An 18782-nucleotide genomic window follows, 5' to 3' on the forward strand; every position below is an offset into this window, starting at 1 on the left:
ATACTATGTAAAAAAAATCTGGTACAATTTTATTTCACTTTTATGGGCAATAGATTTTAGTGTGCTTAATTTTTAGCCATTTTTTTTATTTTTTTTATTTTCTGGCTTACCTTCACCAGCATTTTTCAAGATATCCAGCGTCACCTGCACGCTGTAGTTGTTTAAGGTGACATTCTCGCTTCCCAAAGGCGTGTTGTTCTTCGTGATGACAGCATTCTCGACCAGTAGGTGTGTTTTAACCCTGCATTTTTAAGAGTAATTTTTTTTTTGATTGATTGATATCTTTATTTCGAACACATCCAAAACAAAAAAGAGATTAAAAAAAACTTTAAAGTGCCATATATAAGACTGCAAAACAAACAAACAAACAAACAAACAAACAAACAAACAGAAAAATAATTATAATTCAGTTGAACATTTGGCAAAAGCCACACCCAGAGGCACTGATATGTGCTTTCTCACTTGAAAATTTTCCACTGCACAAACAGTATAACCAACTAACTATTCAAAGGCACATAATGTATCAGGTTGGTAAATTCTTGCTGCTTCTTGCAGACCCTCAGTGGACACTTCATTAGGTACCCCTGAACACCTAAAGCTTTGGTGGACAGAAGCACAAAAATGCAGTCACAAGTATTGAAAGCACAGTTGTGAGGTGTGAGGTTCGACCCTGAGCCCAGCTCGTGTCTGATGTCTCAACTTGGCTTGGTGGTCTGTGTCCAAGAGTCCTTTTGGGAAAAGACTGAATGACGTACTAAACATCTTAAATGTGGCATGCACTCGCAACACTGTATTGTAGCATTCTATATCGGAACTGAATGTGAAGAGGGGCTGTAACTTAAGGTCATGTCATCTGCTTTGATATGAAGACAGTAATACATTACACAAATGGTTTGTGCATATGGCTTTTTTAATAATGGTAAATTCGATTTTTTTTCATTAACAATATTATTTTGTTGGCCAAACAATACACACACAAATGCCGCTTCTTTAAAACAAAACATTCTGCATTGGAAGAATGATCTGAAATTCTATACCAATTCGTTAAAGCCTATTAACACCAAGAATGCTGTAAAACTGACCTCATTTATTAAAAGGCTGTCTTTGTAAGATATTTGCTCTGGCTGTGTATTCTTTGTGAATAAGATGGAGTTGCCCTGAAATGTGTTTTTATTTTGTTTTTACTTTTTTCATTTTAGTTTTTAGTTTTTTTGGTGTGTGTGCTTTGGTTTGTTTGTTTCGTGTTTTTTTTGGTATTGGGGATGTCTTATTTTGCTTTTGTCGGCTTGTAGTCGATGGTGTTATTATACCTAATGTGTTTGAATAAAAGGTTGAACTAGTATTGGGGAAGTCTTATTTTGTTTTTGTCGGCTTGTAGTAGGTGGTGTTATTATACTTAATGTGTTTGTGTTTGAATAAAAGGTTGAACTAGAAAAAAAAAACGAAAAAACAAAAACAAATGGAATGTGTTTGTGCGCGTGCATGCTGTGCGCCGTGTTGTGGGAAGTAGATCCAACTGTATATTTATTTTCAACAAAACAAAACAAAACAAAACAAAACAAAACAAAACAAAACAAAACAAAACAAAACAAAACAAAACAAAACAAAACAAAACAAAACAAAACAAAACAAAACAAAACAAAACAAAACAAAACAAAACAAACACCCTTCTCCCGCGCGTCTCACCAACTCCCAAAACGAACACACCCTCGCTCTGGTAAACCTCGCAGTTTATCGCGTTGTTTGGTCACAGCTGATCGTCCGCCTTGCCTCTTATCCAAAATAAAGCAGGCCGGCGGGCTAACCCGCCGCACAGTTACTTGCTCAGGAGCAAGGGAGCTTGTCGAGCTACTAGCAAGAAGGAACTGCTTGGACGGTACTCAAGGAACTCTCATCTCACTCCGCCATGAAACTCTGCGCTGTCGCGACCAGCTAACGTTAGCATCGTCCCGATTGACAGGGACCGATGGCCAAAGAAATCCCCGAGGCGGTTAGCTTAAATTTCAATGTTGTTGTTTATTAAAAGCCACACTCGCTCACCATGTCCTACTGCGGCAACCTGGTATGGGATGTAAACAAACGCCTCATCGGATACAGCGAGCCAAACACCATTCGGACGAACTATTTGGGTAAGAATGAAACATGGAGAGTAACGCTAGCGTGTTTTGGAACGTAGTGGTTTGTAGCCCCTGCCCCCCTATGCTCCTCTCCCTATTTGTTTATTTTTATTTTTATTATTATTATTATTATGACGGAGATGACACTGTAGCACCGACATTTAATTTCATAATGGATTCACACTCATTGTCAGATGAATTGACTTAAGAGGTATTGTGCTCTTGATTTACCAAGTGAATTATTTATGACTTATTGGTCCTTCCGATGGCATCGCCGTCAAGCTGTATCCACCTGAATACTGAAGCAGGTGCCTCTGAGTTTTTATCATTGCTGTATTTAACTTGACAGTGATTGTGTTCAGTTACACTGCAAGAGCAGCAGCAGCAGCAACAGCAGCACTCCCAGTTTATATTTAGCTTGGAAAAGGAGAAGGGTGACAACTTGTGGCTTGTATTCCAGTCGCACACTATTGCCTTTCAAAAGGGATTCTTAGATGTATTTTTCTCCCCACATAACGACCTATATGTAAAATAGGATTCTGGCCTATAATGCATTTATGTAAGAATAATATGGTCTACACCTAACCTATTGCGTAAGAAAACAAAATGCCATTGTTAAATGCCATTAGGATAAAGTTGTGTGCTGCAGCAATTAGGGGGGGAAGACCTGTGAACTTCTTGAAACCCTGACATAACAAACAATGTAAAGTGATTTTTTTTTTCCCCCAGCCTCAAACAGTTGTCATCATAAAATCGTAATCAATAATGCAGGTAATGTTGTCAGCAACATAAACCTCAAGGGGGAACTAAATCCAAGACAGCAAATGGCTCAGTTTTGGTCCATATCTTCTTTATCAGCAAATAATCAAAGTATTTATTCCAAAAAATACATTTAAAACATCACATCTATCTTTGTTTTTGCATCTCTCTAATAAAAGATGCTTTAATATTCATTGTAAAGTAGAAGGATTTGATGCATTTAAATAAAAAAAAAAAAATTCCCGTTCATTTTTTGTTATTTCATCAATAATCCCATCTTAACATTTTCAGAGGGTTTATTTCCCTTTTAGCTGTCCTTTTAAACGTTAAGTGAAGTAAACCACTGTATTAGGGATGTCCCAATCATGTTGCTTTACACTCAAGTGCACCATGATCCGATACCTTGGAAATGCATTAAGAAGTTAAAAAAAAATTATAATAATAAAGTGCACATCCAAATTGGCTCAACTGTGTTCATTTAGAGGGCTATGAATAAGTATTTGCACTTTTCATTTTCAAATTCTTATTTCAGCGCATATTTTTTTGAATCTTTTTTGCCCTTTAACGTTTAAAGTGATTGTTCGTTTTATTTATGACATTATACAGTATTAGAGGTGCAATGGTGTGTCTGTATGATATTATACTAAGTAATATTGTTATAACTGGCAGAAGCCCCAAAACATATTTCCTTTGTTATCTGCAGGCAGAAGAGAGTTTGTTCAGAGACTGAAACTAGAAGCAACGCTCAATATCCACGATGGCTGTGTGAGTACCTCCTTTGTTGACGTTGACTTCAGGACCACATAAACCTGACAAAACAGTGGTGGTCGATCAATAACCACTTTGTTGTGAAAATGCAGTTATGTTACGTGAACTGAGTCTGAATGTGGCTGAATGTGATTTGTTATTGGCTGGCTGTGTCGGTCGTCGGGTGGACTTTTATTTGGAGGTGAGAGCTCGCATTGTGAGTTGACAACGGAGAAGTAAATATCAATGATGTCTCTGATTAATTGACGTGGACGCGACTATTATCTTGTGTCACTGTGTGCTGACTCTTTGACTCCTTCAGGTCAACACGATATCGTGGAACGAGACGGGAGAATACATCCTGTCAGGTTCAGATGATACCTTCCTGGCCATTACCAACCCGTACAAGAAAAAGGTCTGTAGAGAAAAGTGTCAGGAAATAAAGGATGTTGAAATAATCTGTGTAGAAAAGGTCAAAACTGTGAATCTTTCTCACTGTCTTGATACGAATGACGTAGATATAATGTCGAGGGCTTTTTTTTTTTTTTGGGATACTCGCGTGTGCTTCACGAATCTCGTTTTTCAAGATTCCCATTTCGAGCTTTGAGTAGAAAAAGTGCTGCATGTGCATTTCCCGCACTGTCAGTTGGAAAGAATTTTATAAATGTTTCAACAAAGTATATGATGAAGGGGTGAAACTCAAACCAAGTTGATTTTTAAAACCAAATCATTGATTGATATCGCCAAAACAATGACCTCATGTATTATTATTAAAGTAGTCCTTAGTTCCAGCCCAAGATGAAACCAGTTCCCCCTCTTTAGTGGCATCTTGTTTCTTTTTGACTCCCTCAGGTGAAAAAGTCAATACGGTCCGGCCACCGGGCCAATATCTTCAGCGCAAAGTTCATGCCCCACACCAACGACCAGGAGATCATCTCCTGCTCTGGAGATGGAATCCTCTACTACACCCGCACAGAAAAGAGTGCCGAGTTCAACAGACAGTGTCAGTTTACTTGCCATTACGGCACCGCCTATGAGGTCAACAAAAACGCTTCAGAAATCCCTCTGTGACAATGTTCCATGTCTAACTTGGCCGTTGGCTGTGTCGCCAGATTATGACAGTACCAAACGACCCCTACACCTTCTTGTCGTGCGGGGAGGATGGCACGGTGCGATGGTTTGATCTCCGCACGAAAACCAGCTGCACGAAAGAGGATTGCAAAGATGTACGGTGATAATCTTTTATGCGTCGCCTATCTTTCCCGTGTTTGTTGTTCATCAGAAATAGCTTCCTGGTCGTTAGAGACTACGATTTACACTCCATTATTGTCATTCATTTCAATAGCTATCAAAAAGATCACGACTCTTACTTTTCCCATAATCACCCAGCCCAAGTTACCAAATCTAGTGAGAACCCGCCCCGCACTGCTTTCAAATGAAAAGCATCATTCAGATCATGGCCAACCTGTCTGATGGACGGATGGATGCATTGCAATGACAACAGAAATTCCGCGTTTGACAGGACATCCTGATCAATTGCCGAAGAGCGGCTACGTCTATATCGATCTCGCCGCTGATGCCCTACTACCTGGCGGTGGGCTGTTCCGACAGTTCCGTGCGCATCTACGACAGACGTATGCTGGGCACCAGGGCCACAGGTCAGTACGAACTGCAGTTGCAGCAAAAATCATGGCAGGCTGCCTTTTGTTTATTGCTCGAGTCCTTTCCTAGGTAACTACATGGGCCGGGGGACAACGGGCATGTGCGTGAGGTTCGTGCCGGCTCATCTGTCCAACAAATCGTGTCGGGTGACGTCGCTATGCTACAGCGAGGACGGCCAAGAGGTGCTGGTCAGCTATTCATCCGACTACATCTACCTGTTTGACCCCAAAGACGATCAGGCCCGAGAGTTGAAGGGCCCCTCGGAGGAGAGGAGGGAGGAGGTAAGGACAACAGAGGAACAAATCTTTGAAATCACAGGGTCTTTGACCACAGGTGGCATTTGATACTCTCGCTGAAGTCGGAAAAGCAACACGTCGACTTTCCATCACGGTGCCAGTGATTCAGTGCCTCGTGAGGTCAGCTGTGGCGAGATGCAACCCAACATTCCTTTCCAAATAGAGCAACCCACGCACACTATGTTCCCACTCACCTCAAATAGTTCAAGTGGAAGTTATGTTAAACTGTGTATGTGCGTGCGTGACCCGTAAGCTCAACTTTCTCTGACTGAATGAGCAGGTCACTCCACTTCTTACCATCTCAGTCCCTGACTTCCTCATTGAAGTGTTGATACCTGGAAGACCTCAGTCTTCCATTTCTGGCCCTTTCAAAGATAGGGACAGGCATGGGAGAGGGTGGAGGGGATGAGGGCTAACGGAAAGTAAAGGCAACATGGTGCTCTGTGAGAGAGGGGCAGACTGACTGAGATGTGCATTGTTTGGCTTTGCCAGTGCATCTATTTTTGAACACGCTTTGATTGACAAGCTGCTAATCTTTCAGTGTGTGTGTGTGTGTTTCCACAGCTTAGGCAGCCGCCAGTTAAGCGCCTTCGTTTGCGAGGCGACTGGTCAGATACTGGACCCCGAGCTCGTCCTGAGAGTGAGAGGGAGAGAGATGGTAAGTATATCGCCCTTGATTGCCAACACCATGACTCCTGCAAATGTATCTATATCTCTTGGTTAATTTGCCAAAAAGACATAATATGTCCATACAAACGTACTCCACTCTACACAATGTACAGAAACTAGGTCAAATATTAAAGAAAAGAACGCATCTAACATCACTATTGTTGGATATTGTGAGAGAAGATTTCCATCTTATAAAGTGCGCACGGTATTCCATAGTAACTTATTGAGGGGACCTGGATCATATATTGGATTTAGTCGTCCATTTGTCAGATCTACAGAGATTTTCTTGTGGATAGGTCACATTTGTCCTTGTCATTCGGGTCATGGCTGAGCTGGAGATGACAATATATAAGCTTATTTTGAAAGCTGATTATTTTGTGCAACTTGACATGTATTCTCATAACCCAAACCTCTTTCATCCATTTCTCACGAACCTTTATTTTATGAATCGTTCTTGTCATGATACAGAAAAGTTGTTACTTTTTATTTTTCCCTTCCAGGAGAACAGAGCCCCAACGTGTCCTTAATGCAGAGGATGTCGGATATGTTGTCACGCTGGTTCGAGGAAGCCAGTGAGGCTCAGAGCAGTAGAGGAACTCGCCCTCAGGCGCGACCCCGAGGTGGAACATTTGCGTTCTCCATAAACCTGTATTACAGTAAGATGTGTTTACTGTGTGTAATATATATTTGATCTTGCTTCTAGGAACGACCATTCGTCCCAATATTCCCGTCGCCACTGTAAGTGCCGCCGGCCGGGAGATCAGCTCCTTCGAGAGGCCAGCAGCAGCTGACGCCCTGGCCTTGCAAAGCAGTCCTGCTGCGGCGTCGGCGGCGTCCTCGCCTGCCTCCTCCTCTTCTGCGCCTGCGTTATCCTCAGCTGCTACTGCAACACCCTCTTCCAGCACATCATCAGTCGAGAGATCAGCATCGTCATTGCGGAGACAGACCCCTACTCCAGGAACGGCCGCGTCAGAAACTGCCCTCTCCGGTAAGTCTCAACCTGTTAGTTAGGTCGATTTTAAATGGTGACATTTTATTGAAGAGTTACTTTTTTATTCTTTATATTTGTGTATTTGGGGTGCCACATAGTGTGTGAAATTCCATCCATCCATCCATCTTCTATACCGCTTGTCCCCGCGGGCGTGCTGGAACCTGTCCCAGCAGTCATCGGGCAGTAAGCGGGGGGGGGGGGGGACACCCTGAGCTGGTTGCCAGCCAATCGCAGGGCACACAAACAACCATCTGCACTCACACTCACACCTAGGGGCAATTTGAAGTGCTTAATTGGCCTATCAAGCGTGTTTTTGGGATGTGGGAAGGAAACCAGAGTTCCCGGAGACAACCCACGCTGACACGGGGAGAACATGCAAACTCCACACATTGTGAAAAGACACCTCTCTTGACTGTCGGAAAAGTGTTGACTGCTCTTCTGGTGTGTGTGGTGTACTCGGGATGACCAATCCCGCACACCACAAACACCATATAGACAGCCATGTCTAATTTCCAAAATGTTCCTTTGAGGTTTTTCGCTGACATCCTGGCATCAAGCAACCGTGTTGTGCGAGGAAGAGGAGGAGATTTTACGCAATGCTGTCGCATTGCCCTATAGAATGAAAGTCCTTTGTCCTTGGTCCAAACCCAGTGTTGTGTTGGCATCTTATTAGAATACGTGGCACAACCTTTCAAGTAGCAGTTCCTTTCCTTCAGCATCATGTCCTCCATTTTTCGTTGTCCCTCCTCCATAAAACTTCCACCCTTTCTCCCTTCGCCTCTCTATCAGAGTACGGCCCTCATCGGCTGCCCATAAGTTTAGTGTGTAGACGTTTGCAGAGGTTACTTCGCCTGGCCGACCCCCCAGGACAGGGGCGGCGAGCGGCCCCTTCTTCTGCCTCCTCCTCCTCTTCCTCTGCCCCTCCGGAAAGACTGGAAGCCACTGCTGTTCCTGAGACTCAACCCCACACAGGTTACCCTCACCCAAACCTGCTTCTTGTCTTTTTTTTTTTTTCCCCATGTGGTTTTCCCCTTGACATGCTTCTGTAGATCTAGTTAGGCTCCGCAATGACCACTAATCCCTTTGTGATCTCTCCTCCATTCACAGAAATACCACCATGTGCTTATTAACATGCCACTAGGCTCTCTTATGCGAATATAACTTTCGTTCATTCACAATAGCAGGACGGGAGAAGAGAGAGTGGAACTTCCGACTATGATGGGATATACAGACACCATTTACAATATGTCTCTAATATCGTATTATATTCAAATTGGTGTATCAGAGTCATAACAAGAATAACTAATATTGTCTTCATACATGTAAGTGTTGTCATTATGATAGGACATGTGGTTGGTACTATTTTGTGGTGTGGTATCCAACATACCGTATTTTCCGGACTATAAGACACTATTCTTACTTTTTATTTTTTTATTTTTATTTTTTTTATAAAGCTGTTGTCCTCCACCATGTTGCATCACTCCAGAGCCTTCTTGCGGTTTTACTTGCAGTCCTAACCCTGTTCCGGCATGTACACAGTCGACCGGCTGCTTTACTGGCAGTTTAATGTCTTTTAGAACTGTTTGACTTCCTTTGCCAGTCAATTAACTTTGTGTGATTTGTGTTGTGCTCACCGCATGTTTGGCATCACATGTAAGGGAAGGCGAAAGAAGATTTACCGCATTGCCAATCTCCAATTAAAGATAATGTATTCATGTTCTCGCTCAAGCCAGAAGTTAAGTTTGTTGGTGTTGTGTAACACCTGATTTCTAATCGAACTATTACCTCATCTCAATGCAATATGTCTGTCACTTGCATTCTATTTCTGTGCATTGTGACTGTGCAGCAATGTTTGGTCTACATATGGTAGTTGCCTTTATTTTATATTTCTCTTATTTATTGATATTTTGCAGATTCCCCTTCATCAGTTGTAAACAAGCAGCTGGGATCCATGACTCTGGATGAACAGCACGGTGCGTCTTGAGACCACTTGCTCTTGTTAATGTTGTGGCATGAGAATAAATACAATTTATAAGAAGATGTATATTAATAACAAAACAAAAAAAACAAACATTTTTGAACCATTGCTGCTGTCGTGTATGTGTGCACTCTTGCCCCACAGGAGGCGTATCTTTTTCACAGTCTGACGATGCTTCACTGCCAGCCATCTGCAACCCTCCCTCCACCTCCAGCACCAGCCGGTCCACTGCGGCGGAACCGGTGCTCAGCCTGCACTACAGCTCAGAGGGAACCACCGCCAGCACCATCAAACTGGACTTCACTGATGAATGGTGAGCCCATCAAAGACTTTTGTATCTCGCACAATATTTTTGAACTCTACTTTAGTTTGCATCCAAGCAACCCAACGATGAAGAAAATGTTGTGAAACCATTCTACTTCTTCAGGAGCAGTAGCACGTCCAGCTCTCCAGGCAGCGGCGCTCCAAAGGCATTTGAGACAGTGCAGAGCCGGCAGAGTGTATCCACTGAGAATCCTGTGCTGGAGCCACGTGAGTTATATATCTTTATAATCAAAAGCTGTTAAGGTATTTTTCTTCTTATTTAAGAAATGAGTAAGAAGATATGAGCTCTGAAAAAAAACACATCTCTTCCAAGTCAAAACCCTACACTAGAAAAAAAAACAGAACTTTACTTAATTTTGTCCCATAGAAAGTTCAACACTAAGGTCAACCACACCCAAAAAAAATTGCTTTTGTAATTCTTTCGAGCTGTCAATGCTTCTAATACCACAATGATTGGTTCTCAAACTTGGGGCATAATGATTTGAATTAAGTCCTTTCAGGTACCGTATTTGCAGTATCGTTGTTCTGCCCTCACAATTGTTTTCTTGATGATATAATTGTTTTCTTGATGTTAGAAAGGTAAGTGTACGTAAATCTGATTTATTGAATGTATATGTTATGCTAAGAAATGTTTTCCATGTGAAGAAAAGCAGTTATTTATAGTTCAGAAGCAAACCGGAACTTTATTTTGAAACACACCAGAAGTTGTGCATAGTTTTTGTTGAAGTGACTAAACAAGCACTTAGCTTGAGAGAAGGTAACATTTCTCGCGTCATCCAGCCGAATCTCTCTCTTCTCGTGCTCGTGGAAGCAATGACTTTTTACTAGTTGTGTATTACACTGGAATGCGGGAAAAAAAGGGAGCAAGACGCTCTGAATCCTGGCGCAAGTGTTTTTAACTTAATTGTCTTAATCTTACCCCCCGACATTTGACTCTTTAGCGCAGAAGAGTGAGGCCTCGGCCACAACAGAGCCTTCAAGCGACCCCTCCTGCTCTAGTACTCACAACAAGTTGACCGCCAATGGCCCACCGGAAGGCTCGTCAAATGATAGGAGTCCGGCAGACGCCCCGGAGGAAACTTCTGGGGACTGCCGGAGACAGGAACCCACGGGGGGTGAGGGATCGGATGTGGTTCCCACGGTGACTGAGGGCCAGGGCCAGCCCGCAAGGGGGAACCAGGACTCTGACGACAGTGACGACGACCCCATCCTCATCCCGTCAACCAGGTATCGAGGACAAGGCCAGAGGTACGTTCAATGGGTCGACTGACACGGGTCAACTCAATATTTACCTTCTCGCATGTCAAGTTTTTATCATTGATTGTCGTACTGCGCATCTAGAGCAAATTCCAGAGGATCTGCAGTAGGAGATAGAATGATCAGGTAACAGTGTGTGTCATGAGGGCAACTAATGTACACGCAGAACTAACTGTCGTGCATGTGGGTACTGATGCCACTGAGTGTGTGATGCACGGAGCAAGACTCATCATCAGCGATGGAACTTTGTGATTTTGATTTGAAAATACTTTTATGTATGGAAAGTGTTGATCTGTTTCCTAATTCTTGTGAGAAATCATTAACATTGTCAGTGTCTTCAGATGAATTGATTATTAATTATAACAATAAACCTATATCGAGCATATTTGATAATTTCAGAAGTGTATTAGACTGGTAGATAGTCAGTACCCAAGAAGCTGCTCTGACTTTCTAAAAGATGGTCAAAGATGCTTTTCAGATAGCAATGAGAAGAAAAAACCCATCATGGTCCAATTCAAACAATCAAACTAAATACAAATAAATGAATCCAATAATTGTAAGCTATGTTATTCAATACTTGTCAAAACTAAATTCTTGGCTTATTAATCAAGGATGATACAGAACATTGAGTTTCACAAATTTAAATGATGTTGAATCCACTTAAAATGTCCTGTAAATTTGGGGGTTTGATAAATTGACATTTTTCTTCCATTCTAGCAGCATATTGTTGGTCTTCATCAATGGAACCATTATAATGATTCAGTTATTTTTGATTTTGGTTAACTCATTCCAGCAAAGTGTTTTATTTCCTTGGTCATATTTTAGTTATGTTAGGTCTTGGTTTCATCATAGTGGCTTCCCTTAAGCCAGAAGATAAACCTACACAAAGCATAATACGTGTCATAAAACATGTTGCAATATGACGCACTACAATTTTTTTGTCCCACCCTAAGGAAGATGCGGATATTGTGATACTATACTGATATTGTGTGCTTCAGTTGTAGTGGCTGCTTTTTTTTTTTTGCTTGTCACAAGCTTGTGCCAGCCTAAATCGAAAGCATGAGTTTACAACCGTGCACGTTGAGTCACACGGTGTCCTCGTGTTTCAGACGTTCTGCCGCAGCTCGCATCCAGGAGCTGTTTCGCAGGAGGAAAGAGCGAAGAGAGATGGAGGAGAGCGAGACGCAAAACATCAGGAGGCCCTCAGTCAAAATGGTGTACAAAGGCCACCGCAACTCTCGCACTATGGTACTCACAAGACTGCTTTCTGCAAACTTCTTCATCTTTTTTTTTTTTGGAAGTTCCTAACTTTTTTTTTCCCCCCATTTATTTATTTATTTATTTATTAAACACATTCTAATCTCAAAGCCAGTCATGTACTACAGTTAGACACGGTTTGCTTTTCTCGTGCCAGATAAAGGAGTCCTGCTTCTGGGGGAACAACTTTGTGATGAGCGGCTCCGACTGCGGCCACATCTTCATCTGGGATCGGCACACCGCTGAGCACCTCATGCTGCTGGAGGCCGACAACCACGTGGTCAACTGCCTGCAGCCGCACCCTTACGACCCAAGTGAGTCCGAAAACCCGCCCCACCTGACCCTATCTCTATCACTCCACCAAATGTATTGTTTCCCTGTTCCCGGCCAGTTCTGGCCTCGTCCGGCATTGACTATGACATCAAGATCTGGTCTCCGTTGGAGCAGTCTGCGTCTTTCAACAGGGTTCTTGCTGATGAGGTACGACAACCAAGACTTGGGCGTTTTTTTGGTTTTTTTTTTGGTGTTCGCATATATGCCTCACAGTTTAGAGGTTCTTGGTTTGGACTCTGGCTGTCACTTAAAAGTGGCTTTTCATAAATGTGTATATAACAAGCATTGGTTGCTTCAACACAGTGGGTTAACAGCTATTCCAGAGATACCAATTTATACAATCGTATACAATCCACCAACCCTTTTCATATATGCATGCCACGCCCCCCCCCCCCCATACCGCCTCCGTCTGGCAGGTGATAACGCGAAACGAGCTGATGCTGGAGGAGACGAGGAACACAATCACAGTGCCTGCCTCCTTCATGCTGCGAATGCTGGCATCCCTCAATCACATCCGATCAGGTACACCTTTTGCACTTGCTCTCGTCAACGTTTCACTTTCAAATTGACAAATCTCTGAACTGTTTCCAGATCGGCTCGAAGGCGACCGCTCTGAAGGGTCAGGCCAGGAAAACGAGGATGAGCATTAGGCGGGTGACTTTTTTTTTTTTTTTTTTGCTTGAGAGCACTTCTTTGTACAAGTGTAGAGTACTACCTTTTGAAGCCCAACTTCCCACCAATTGTTTTTTTTTAAGTGACTTTCTTACTCATGTTTATGTAAAAGGGTGAACTATGTGTGCTTGAATGAAAAGAGTTCCTTATGCAGCTGTGAGTGACAGGTGGTGTTCAAGATTAAGTGCAATATTATTAATATTCTGTCAGGAGTGAGTTTGCTTCATTGGTTTTTGGTGTTACGTTGCATTTGAAGCAATGTAAACAAAGGTGCTTGCTTTGCTTTTGTTAGAGAGAGGAGAACAAACATGGCTCGTCTCTATAAAAATATTTTACCAACTTTGGAAGAAAAGAATAAAGCTACAAGGCATCTGAAAGATGCCTGCGTGTCAAATGTACGGTTACACCATTATTTGGTTGACTCATTTTATGTGCACGTGAACAAAACAGCACTGTGGACACACTTTCCAAACTTTATAAAAACTCAATACAAGTTTTAGTCACAACGTAGTAAAAATCAAAGGTTACATCTCAGTTATATTAAAAAAAAAAGAGTATGATGCAAAATACAACATTCGAGGTAAGACTGAAGCACCATCAATGTGCTTATTAGAATGTTTTTCACATAACATCCTCCCAAAGTGCCATTCAGGGGTCTGGCTTCAAGATTTAAAACAAATACGTACACCAAGAAAATGTACCTCCGAGACACATGTGCGCAGACGCACTGTGGAACATTAAGGGGAACTCCATAAAACTTGGAGTTTGGAAGACCACGCTTCAAATATATATCGTTTTAATAAAGTTGGTCAATGCATATTATTTTACGCTGATGGTGACATTTGTCCATGTCATTCATTTGACATTATACTTTGACATTATTTACCGTAGTGAAAATTCTGGGAAATTAGACCAATTGAGTTGAACCATTATCTGCGATTTATCGACTCTAAGAATGATGTTTAATTATACTTAACAGACGACAGTAAAAAGTAAACTGACGCAATTATTTCGGCACACGGTACCGACCTGGCTCACCTTTCCACGTTTTGGATACTTTTCAATTGACAAAACTTGGTGCTATTCCGAGTACTCAGTGAGTTGAGCTCGTGTTGATGTTCAAGGTGGGCGACGCCAACCACTGCTGGTTGCTCATTGGCTGAGCAGAATTCTGGACACCACGGTCTTGACTTTGCATTGCTGCCTTTTCTTACCAGACTTATTGTAGTCTTCGATACATTACTGGCCCAAAATAGAAAAACTGAGCTGGTGTGCTTTGGAAAAAGCATAAATAAAGTTGTAGTGGTTGAGCTTTTTTTGCTATGTGAATGAAGAATGCGCACATAGTCTTTTCTGTCTTTCATGTAAAATTGTGTTTCAGTCTGAATAATCTCCATGGAAAACTGCGTGCAGGTCGGCTGACCTCAGGCAGCCTTCATCTCCGAGTCCCGCTCGTCATTGTCGTCTTTGACGATGCCTTCGTCTATGCTCTCCAACCTCAGTCTCTGACCGTCCAAGTATCTTGGCCTGGGCGCCGCCCGGGCCGTGAAAAGAGCAGCCGGAACAGCCAAAATGTCCCCAAAGAGGGTGAGCTTGGCGTCACTCTCGATGGCTTTGGCTAGCCCGGAAGCGAAGCTGTCCAGGGATTTGTCGACCTCGGCGTGGACTTGCACTGATGCCGCCGCGTGCTCCGCTGGTTAAGGAGAAGAAGCATGTTGGTGAGCACAGTTACGATAAAGAGGCAGCTTTGGGGATGTCTGACAAATACCTTTGGAATGCTCGAGCTGGTCTTCAAAGGTGACAGAGCTCCTCCTCTTCCCGGATGAATGGCAGGAATAATGTTGATGGGAGGAGCCATCAGTGGAAAAGTTGTCCAGCAGCATCACGTCCGTACCTATGGTGGTAACACCAACACAGAAATGACCAAAATGAAATATTTATACTTTGAAACATGACAAGACTGACCACGCTTGTGCGACACTTACACGAATCCTGAGTGAAACTGAAGCCAGTGTCTCCTGTGCTGCTCCCAGGGGCCAGCAGCTGCCCTCCCCCAGCCAACATGGCCGTCAGATGGGGCGACATCCCCAAGTCTGGTCAAAAAAAAAAAAAAGAAACACTTGTATTTACAATTCTAATGGTAAGGCACCTTATTTTATTTAACATATTTCATCAGCCAAATTGAAGTATGGTGAGACAAGACAAACCTGTTATCCTGTTAGAGATACTGAAGAGGCGTGAGGTCCTGTGTCGCGTGGCGAAGGACTCTCTGTAGTAGCGATCTCCAAAGCACATCCCCAGAAGCTCCTTCCTCACCGTCTTGTTCCACAGGCCATAGATGAAGGGGTGACATACGGCGCTGCAAAAGGAAAGCCACGCCACCAGAGTCTCCAGCTCGTGGGAGACGCTCCCCTGTCCAAAAAGAGCTTCTGTACAAACCACACTGACGTACGGGCCCCAGGTCACGAGGAAAGTCCCGATCACGACCAGAATGGTGACAAAGGCCTTGCACTGGCTACCGGCGTACACCAAGCTTCGCCGGCTTCCGCTGGAAGACGTGGACGTGCTGGAGTTCTTGCGTCCGTTCCTTTGCGAGGCACTGCCGCCGCCGTCCTCCTGGGAGACGACCACCGTGCCGCAGTGCACCTTGCGGGCTTTGACACGGGCCACGCGGAAAATGACGCCGTAGCACGCCAGCATGACCAGGAAGGGCGGAAGGATGCACCAGGCTACCCAGAAGGCTGTGTAGGCCGGCTCGCGGTGCCAAGACGCTACGCAGGTCCACTTGAAACAGTCAAACTCGAAGGAGGACCAACCGAACAGAGGGGGCACGCAGCCCACCAGGGAGTGCAACCACACGTAGGCGATGACCACCACGGCCCGGTTCCCCGTGATCTTCATGGGGTAGATCATCGGGTAGAGCACTGCGTAGTACCTGTCGTGATTAAAAGGTAAGCAGTCTGTCAGAATCCCCCACTGGCCCTGCATTGTCACATTCTTAAAATAATCTTTTACAATTAGAAGACCAAAATAACGCTGGCCACCTCTGCTAAAAGTCAACCCAGGAAATGAAATGATCAATTTTATCATCAATATTTGGCTTAATTGTTCATCTTTTGTGAAAAAAAGGGGAAAAATACTTATGGCAAGATTATAAATATTATGCTCAAGTTTAATGAGTATTTCATATTTATGCTGTATACCTTGAAGAAATATCCAAAAATATTTTGATAATATAATAGTATATCATATAAACCATGAGAAATTATTACATTTAAAAATACTAAAACAAAAGAATTGACATTTGAAGAAGAAAAACCTTACTATTGGCACTTGTTTGGGAGAAGCGCGACTTGATTGGACATTCACTAAAACATAACACGGGTAGAGTATTTTTATGAAGTGACCAAATCACACATCTTCGACGACAGGAATCTGCTGCAAATCTTTAGTCATAAATGTTATTTCTTTTATTGTTATTTCTTTCTACAGTACCATGAAGTGATCTAGAAAATGGACCAAAAAAGGTACACATGATGATTATCCCTCACTAACCGGTCGATGGCGATGGCTCCCAGCGTGAGTATGCTGGCTGAGCTGATGAGCAGGTAGAGCAGTGCGGTGAAGTTGCACCACACCACGCCGAACACCCACTCCCTCTTGACGGAGCTGACGGCCACAAAAGGCAGGACCAGGGCCGACAGCAGCAGGTTGGACAGAGTCAGACTGAACACAAACTTGTTGCTGGGTGTCAGGAGGTAGGGTCGGCGGTACAATGTGACCACAATCAGGAGGTTGGCCAGGCAGGCCAGCAGGGTGATGCTCACGATGGAGACCGACTCCAGAGCAGCCAGCCCGCCACCGCTCCCCAATGGGGTGCAGTTGCTACTGGTGTTCATGTTGATTGAAGGACCCACTGGAACAGAACGCACAGTTATGAATGAATGGGCAAAATTAGGATCACTCTGATCGGATGGAAATGCAAATCAGTCCATCTCAGGGCAAAAGATCTCCTTTGGCCCATGACTGTAGCCCCAGTTAGGTTCCTGAAGCATTTTATTTTATACTCTAAAATATTTGAATACATTATTTTTCTTCATATCGGTCAAGCCCCCCTGTGAGAGAGAGAAAAAAAAATCCAAGGGTCATTCCTATTTAAAACTCAAATTATAACCCTGGGTAGCTGATCTAACCTTGTTTTGAAACTTTAGTTTGGAAACCTAACCCTACTCTAACGATTTAAAAGGGTTAATCGTGGAAGTTTTTCGATCAAAAGTCATATAGATTGCAATTTGCCGCAACTAAACTGTTTAATCAATCGAACTGAAATAGACGTTTGCATGAAGTCGTTTCATTTTTAGAATGAAACATTTCAGACGCTTCGCGCAGAACGCGCATTATACGTGACGTCACTGAGACGAATAACTAGAAAATAAAAAAAGATCGCTATAAAAAAAAGACGACTTCAAATATTAATAACACGTGTTAATTCTGTTAAACTGAACCTGAGTTTAACTTATTTCTATATGCGTTATTCTTTGTTGTTTTATTAGCGTGCGTGTGTTTATTATTATTGTATTTTTTTTTCTCGGAATAAAACAAATGAAGTTAGCGGTAAACGTTGCACGAATGCAAACTAGGAAATATCTTGCAAAAGTAATTTTATTGCGTAAAATATTTAAGGAGTATTGCCGACTCCAAGGGTAGACTCCGTTAGTTTGAATTCTTTGCAAGCGGCAGTTTTTGTTCAAAAAGGAGAAAGTGTAAATGGAAACGAGTTGCAGTGATGTCAATATAGAGTAATTAGATCCGAGTGCGGAAGTTGAACTAAAAAAAAAAAGACTGTTCCAAAAGTTTTTAGCAGTGAGGCTAGCCAGTTGCTTAGCTAAGTTGAGCAACTTTCTTCTCTTTTGTCTTCCTCCTCATCTTTCTCACACACTTCCCTTACCTGGTTTTCTTCTTCGATGGCGTGTCTCCGCATTTTATTCTCCAGTTCATGCAAACCGCACTTCCTAAAACTTTCTACTCGTCCATGTCCGCATCCCAAAAAGGCCGAGAGTCCGCTCGAGTACTTTAGCCGACATACGCGTCCTCGAGCCGGGCGAGTGTTCGTGTCTCGATCCGCCGAATCCCCCTCCAACCCCCCCAAAGTTGGGGCAGCAATGCAGTTCTCCTCCCACCCCGACTTTCCCCGGCAGATCCTTCTTTGCACACATAAGGCGTGTAGATGCTAATCGCAGCAATACTTTCAGTATCCATGTTGGGGCTTCGTTCCTTACCATTTTCGGATGAATATATTGGTAAAACATTCCGCCATTCAACTATACAGTAGTAAATGAAAAATGACATATAGGCAGAATGGCTTTTTTTTTCGTGTGTGCATACAAACAACTGCTGTTGAAGTTGACTTGGTTATTTATACAGCAGTGCTAGTATATTTACGAAATAATAAGTGTTTTAATTGCGTTTACAAATACTGGACCACCCAAGTGGAACAGAGCTTCCCGCACTAAAGCGTAGTTTTTACCTCGGCCAATCACAGCGCTCCGTGCAATACACATTTTGTCCACAGTGTGGCGTGTGTAGGTAGTTAAAATAATGAACAATGTGGTCAAAAGCCACTCATGTTGATCTAACTGTTGGTAGTTTTTAAATTAGATGAAACATCAAGCAAAATCCACTTTTTTTTAGCTTTTATATTTACTTTGTTGTGCACTTGG

At 42.9% G+C, this 18782-nt stretch overlaps 2 protein-coding genes across 4 annotated transcripts; one reads left to right on the forward strand and one right to left on the reverse strand.

Moving 5' to 3' along the window:
* Positions 1-1735: 1735 nt before the first annotated feature.
* Positions 1736-13858, forward strand: dcaf6 (ddb1 and cul4 associated factor 6). Of its 3 annotated transcripts, XM_085920833.1 has the most exons (21): positions 1736-2129; positions 3580-3641; positions 3946-4038; positions 4476-4661; positions 4736-4849; positions 5146-5281; positions 5355-5566; positions 6146-6239; positions 6751-6870; positions 6954-7238; positions 8031-8213; positions 9155-9214; positions 9364-9532; positions 9647-9750; positions 10485-10791; positions 10885-10926; positions 11910-12048; positions 12215-12371; positions 12449-12537; positions 12807-12912; positions 12982-13858. In XM_085920833.1, the coding sequence occupies exons 1-21, from the start codon at positions 2042-2044 to the stop codon at positions 13038-13040; spliced, it is 2805 nt and encodes a 934-aa protein (XP_085776959.1). In that variant the 5' UTR covers positions 1736-2041; the 3' UTR covers positions 13041-13858. The 3 variants fall into 3 exon arrangements, with proteins under 3 accessions (XP_085776959.1, XP_085776957.1, XP_085776958.1); XM_085920831.1 differs by lacking the exon at positions 8031-8213 and having other exon boundaries at positions 12982-13853; XM_085920832.1 differs by lacking the exons at positions 8031-8213; positions 10885-10926 and having other exon boundaries at positions 12982-13849.
* On the reverse strand, positions 13530-18482 carry gpr161b (G protein-coupled receptor 161b). The gene is made up of 6 exons (XM_085920834.1): positions 18011-18482; positions 16618-16978; positions 15270-15997; positions 15048-15155; positions 14831-14956; positions 13530-14755 (listed from the first exon to the last, which is right to left on the reverse strand). Exons 2-6 carry the CDS (start codon positions 16959-16961, stop codon positions 14487-14489), a joined length of 1575 nt encoding a protein of 524 aa, XP_085776960.1. The 5' UTR covers positions 16962-16978; positions 18011-18482; the 3' UTR covers positions 13530-14486.
* Between the last annotated feature and the right edge of the window lie 300 nt (positions 18483-18782).

Source organism: Syngnathus leptorhynchus, chromosome 9 (assembly GCF_054491065.1).
Source record: "Syngnathus leptorhynchus isolate UIUO chromosome 9, UIUO_Slep, whole genome shotgun sequence".
Classification (NCBI taxonomy): Eukaryota; Metazoa; Chordata; class Actinopteri; order Syngnathiformes; family Syngnathidae; genus Syngnathus; species Syngnathus leptorhynchus.

Excerpts from the sequence above, each read along its gene's own strand:
- gpr161b (XM_085920834.1), bottom strand. The coding sequence starts at position 16,961 with ATGAACACCAGTAGCAACTGCACCCCATTGGGGAGCGGTGGCGGGCTG. Across the intron at positions 15,998-16,617 it reads GGAGCCATCGCCATCGACCG|GTACTACGCAGTGCTCTACC; the intron begins GTTAGTGAGGGA and ends TAATCACGACAG. Across the intron at positions 14,957-15,047 it reads CAGTTTCACTCAGGATTCGT|GTACGGACGTGATGCTGCTG; the intron begins GTAAGTGTCGCA and ends TTACCACCATAG.
- dcaf6 (XM_085920833.1), top strand. The coding sequence starts at position 2,042 with ATGTCCTACTGCGGCAACCTGGTATGGGATGTAAACAAACGCCTCATC. Across the intron at positions 2,130-3,579 it reads CATTCGGACGAACTATTTGG|GCAGAAGAGAGTTTGTTCAG; the intron begins GTAAGAATGAAA and ends TGTTATCTGCAG. Across the intron at positions 4,039-4,475 it reads CCAACCCGTACAAGAAAAAG|GTGAAAAAGTCAATACGGTC; the intron begins GTCTGTAGAGAA and ends TGACTCCCTCAG.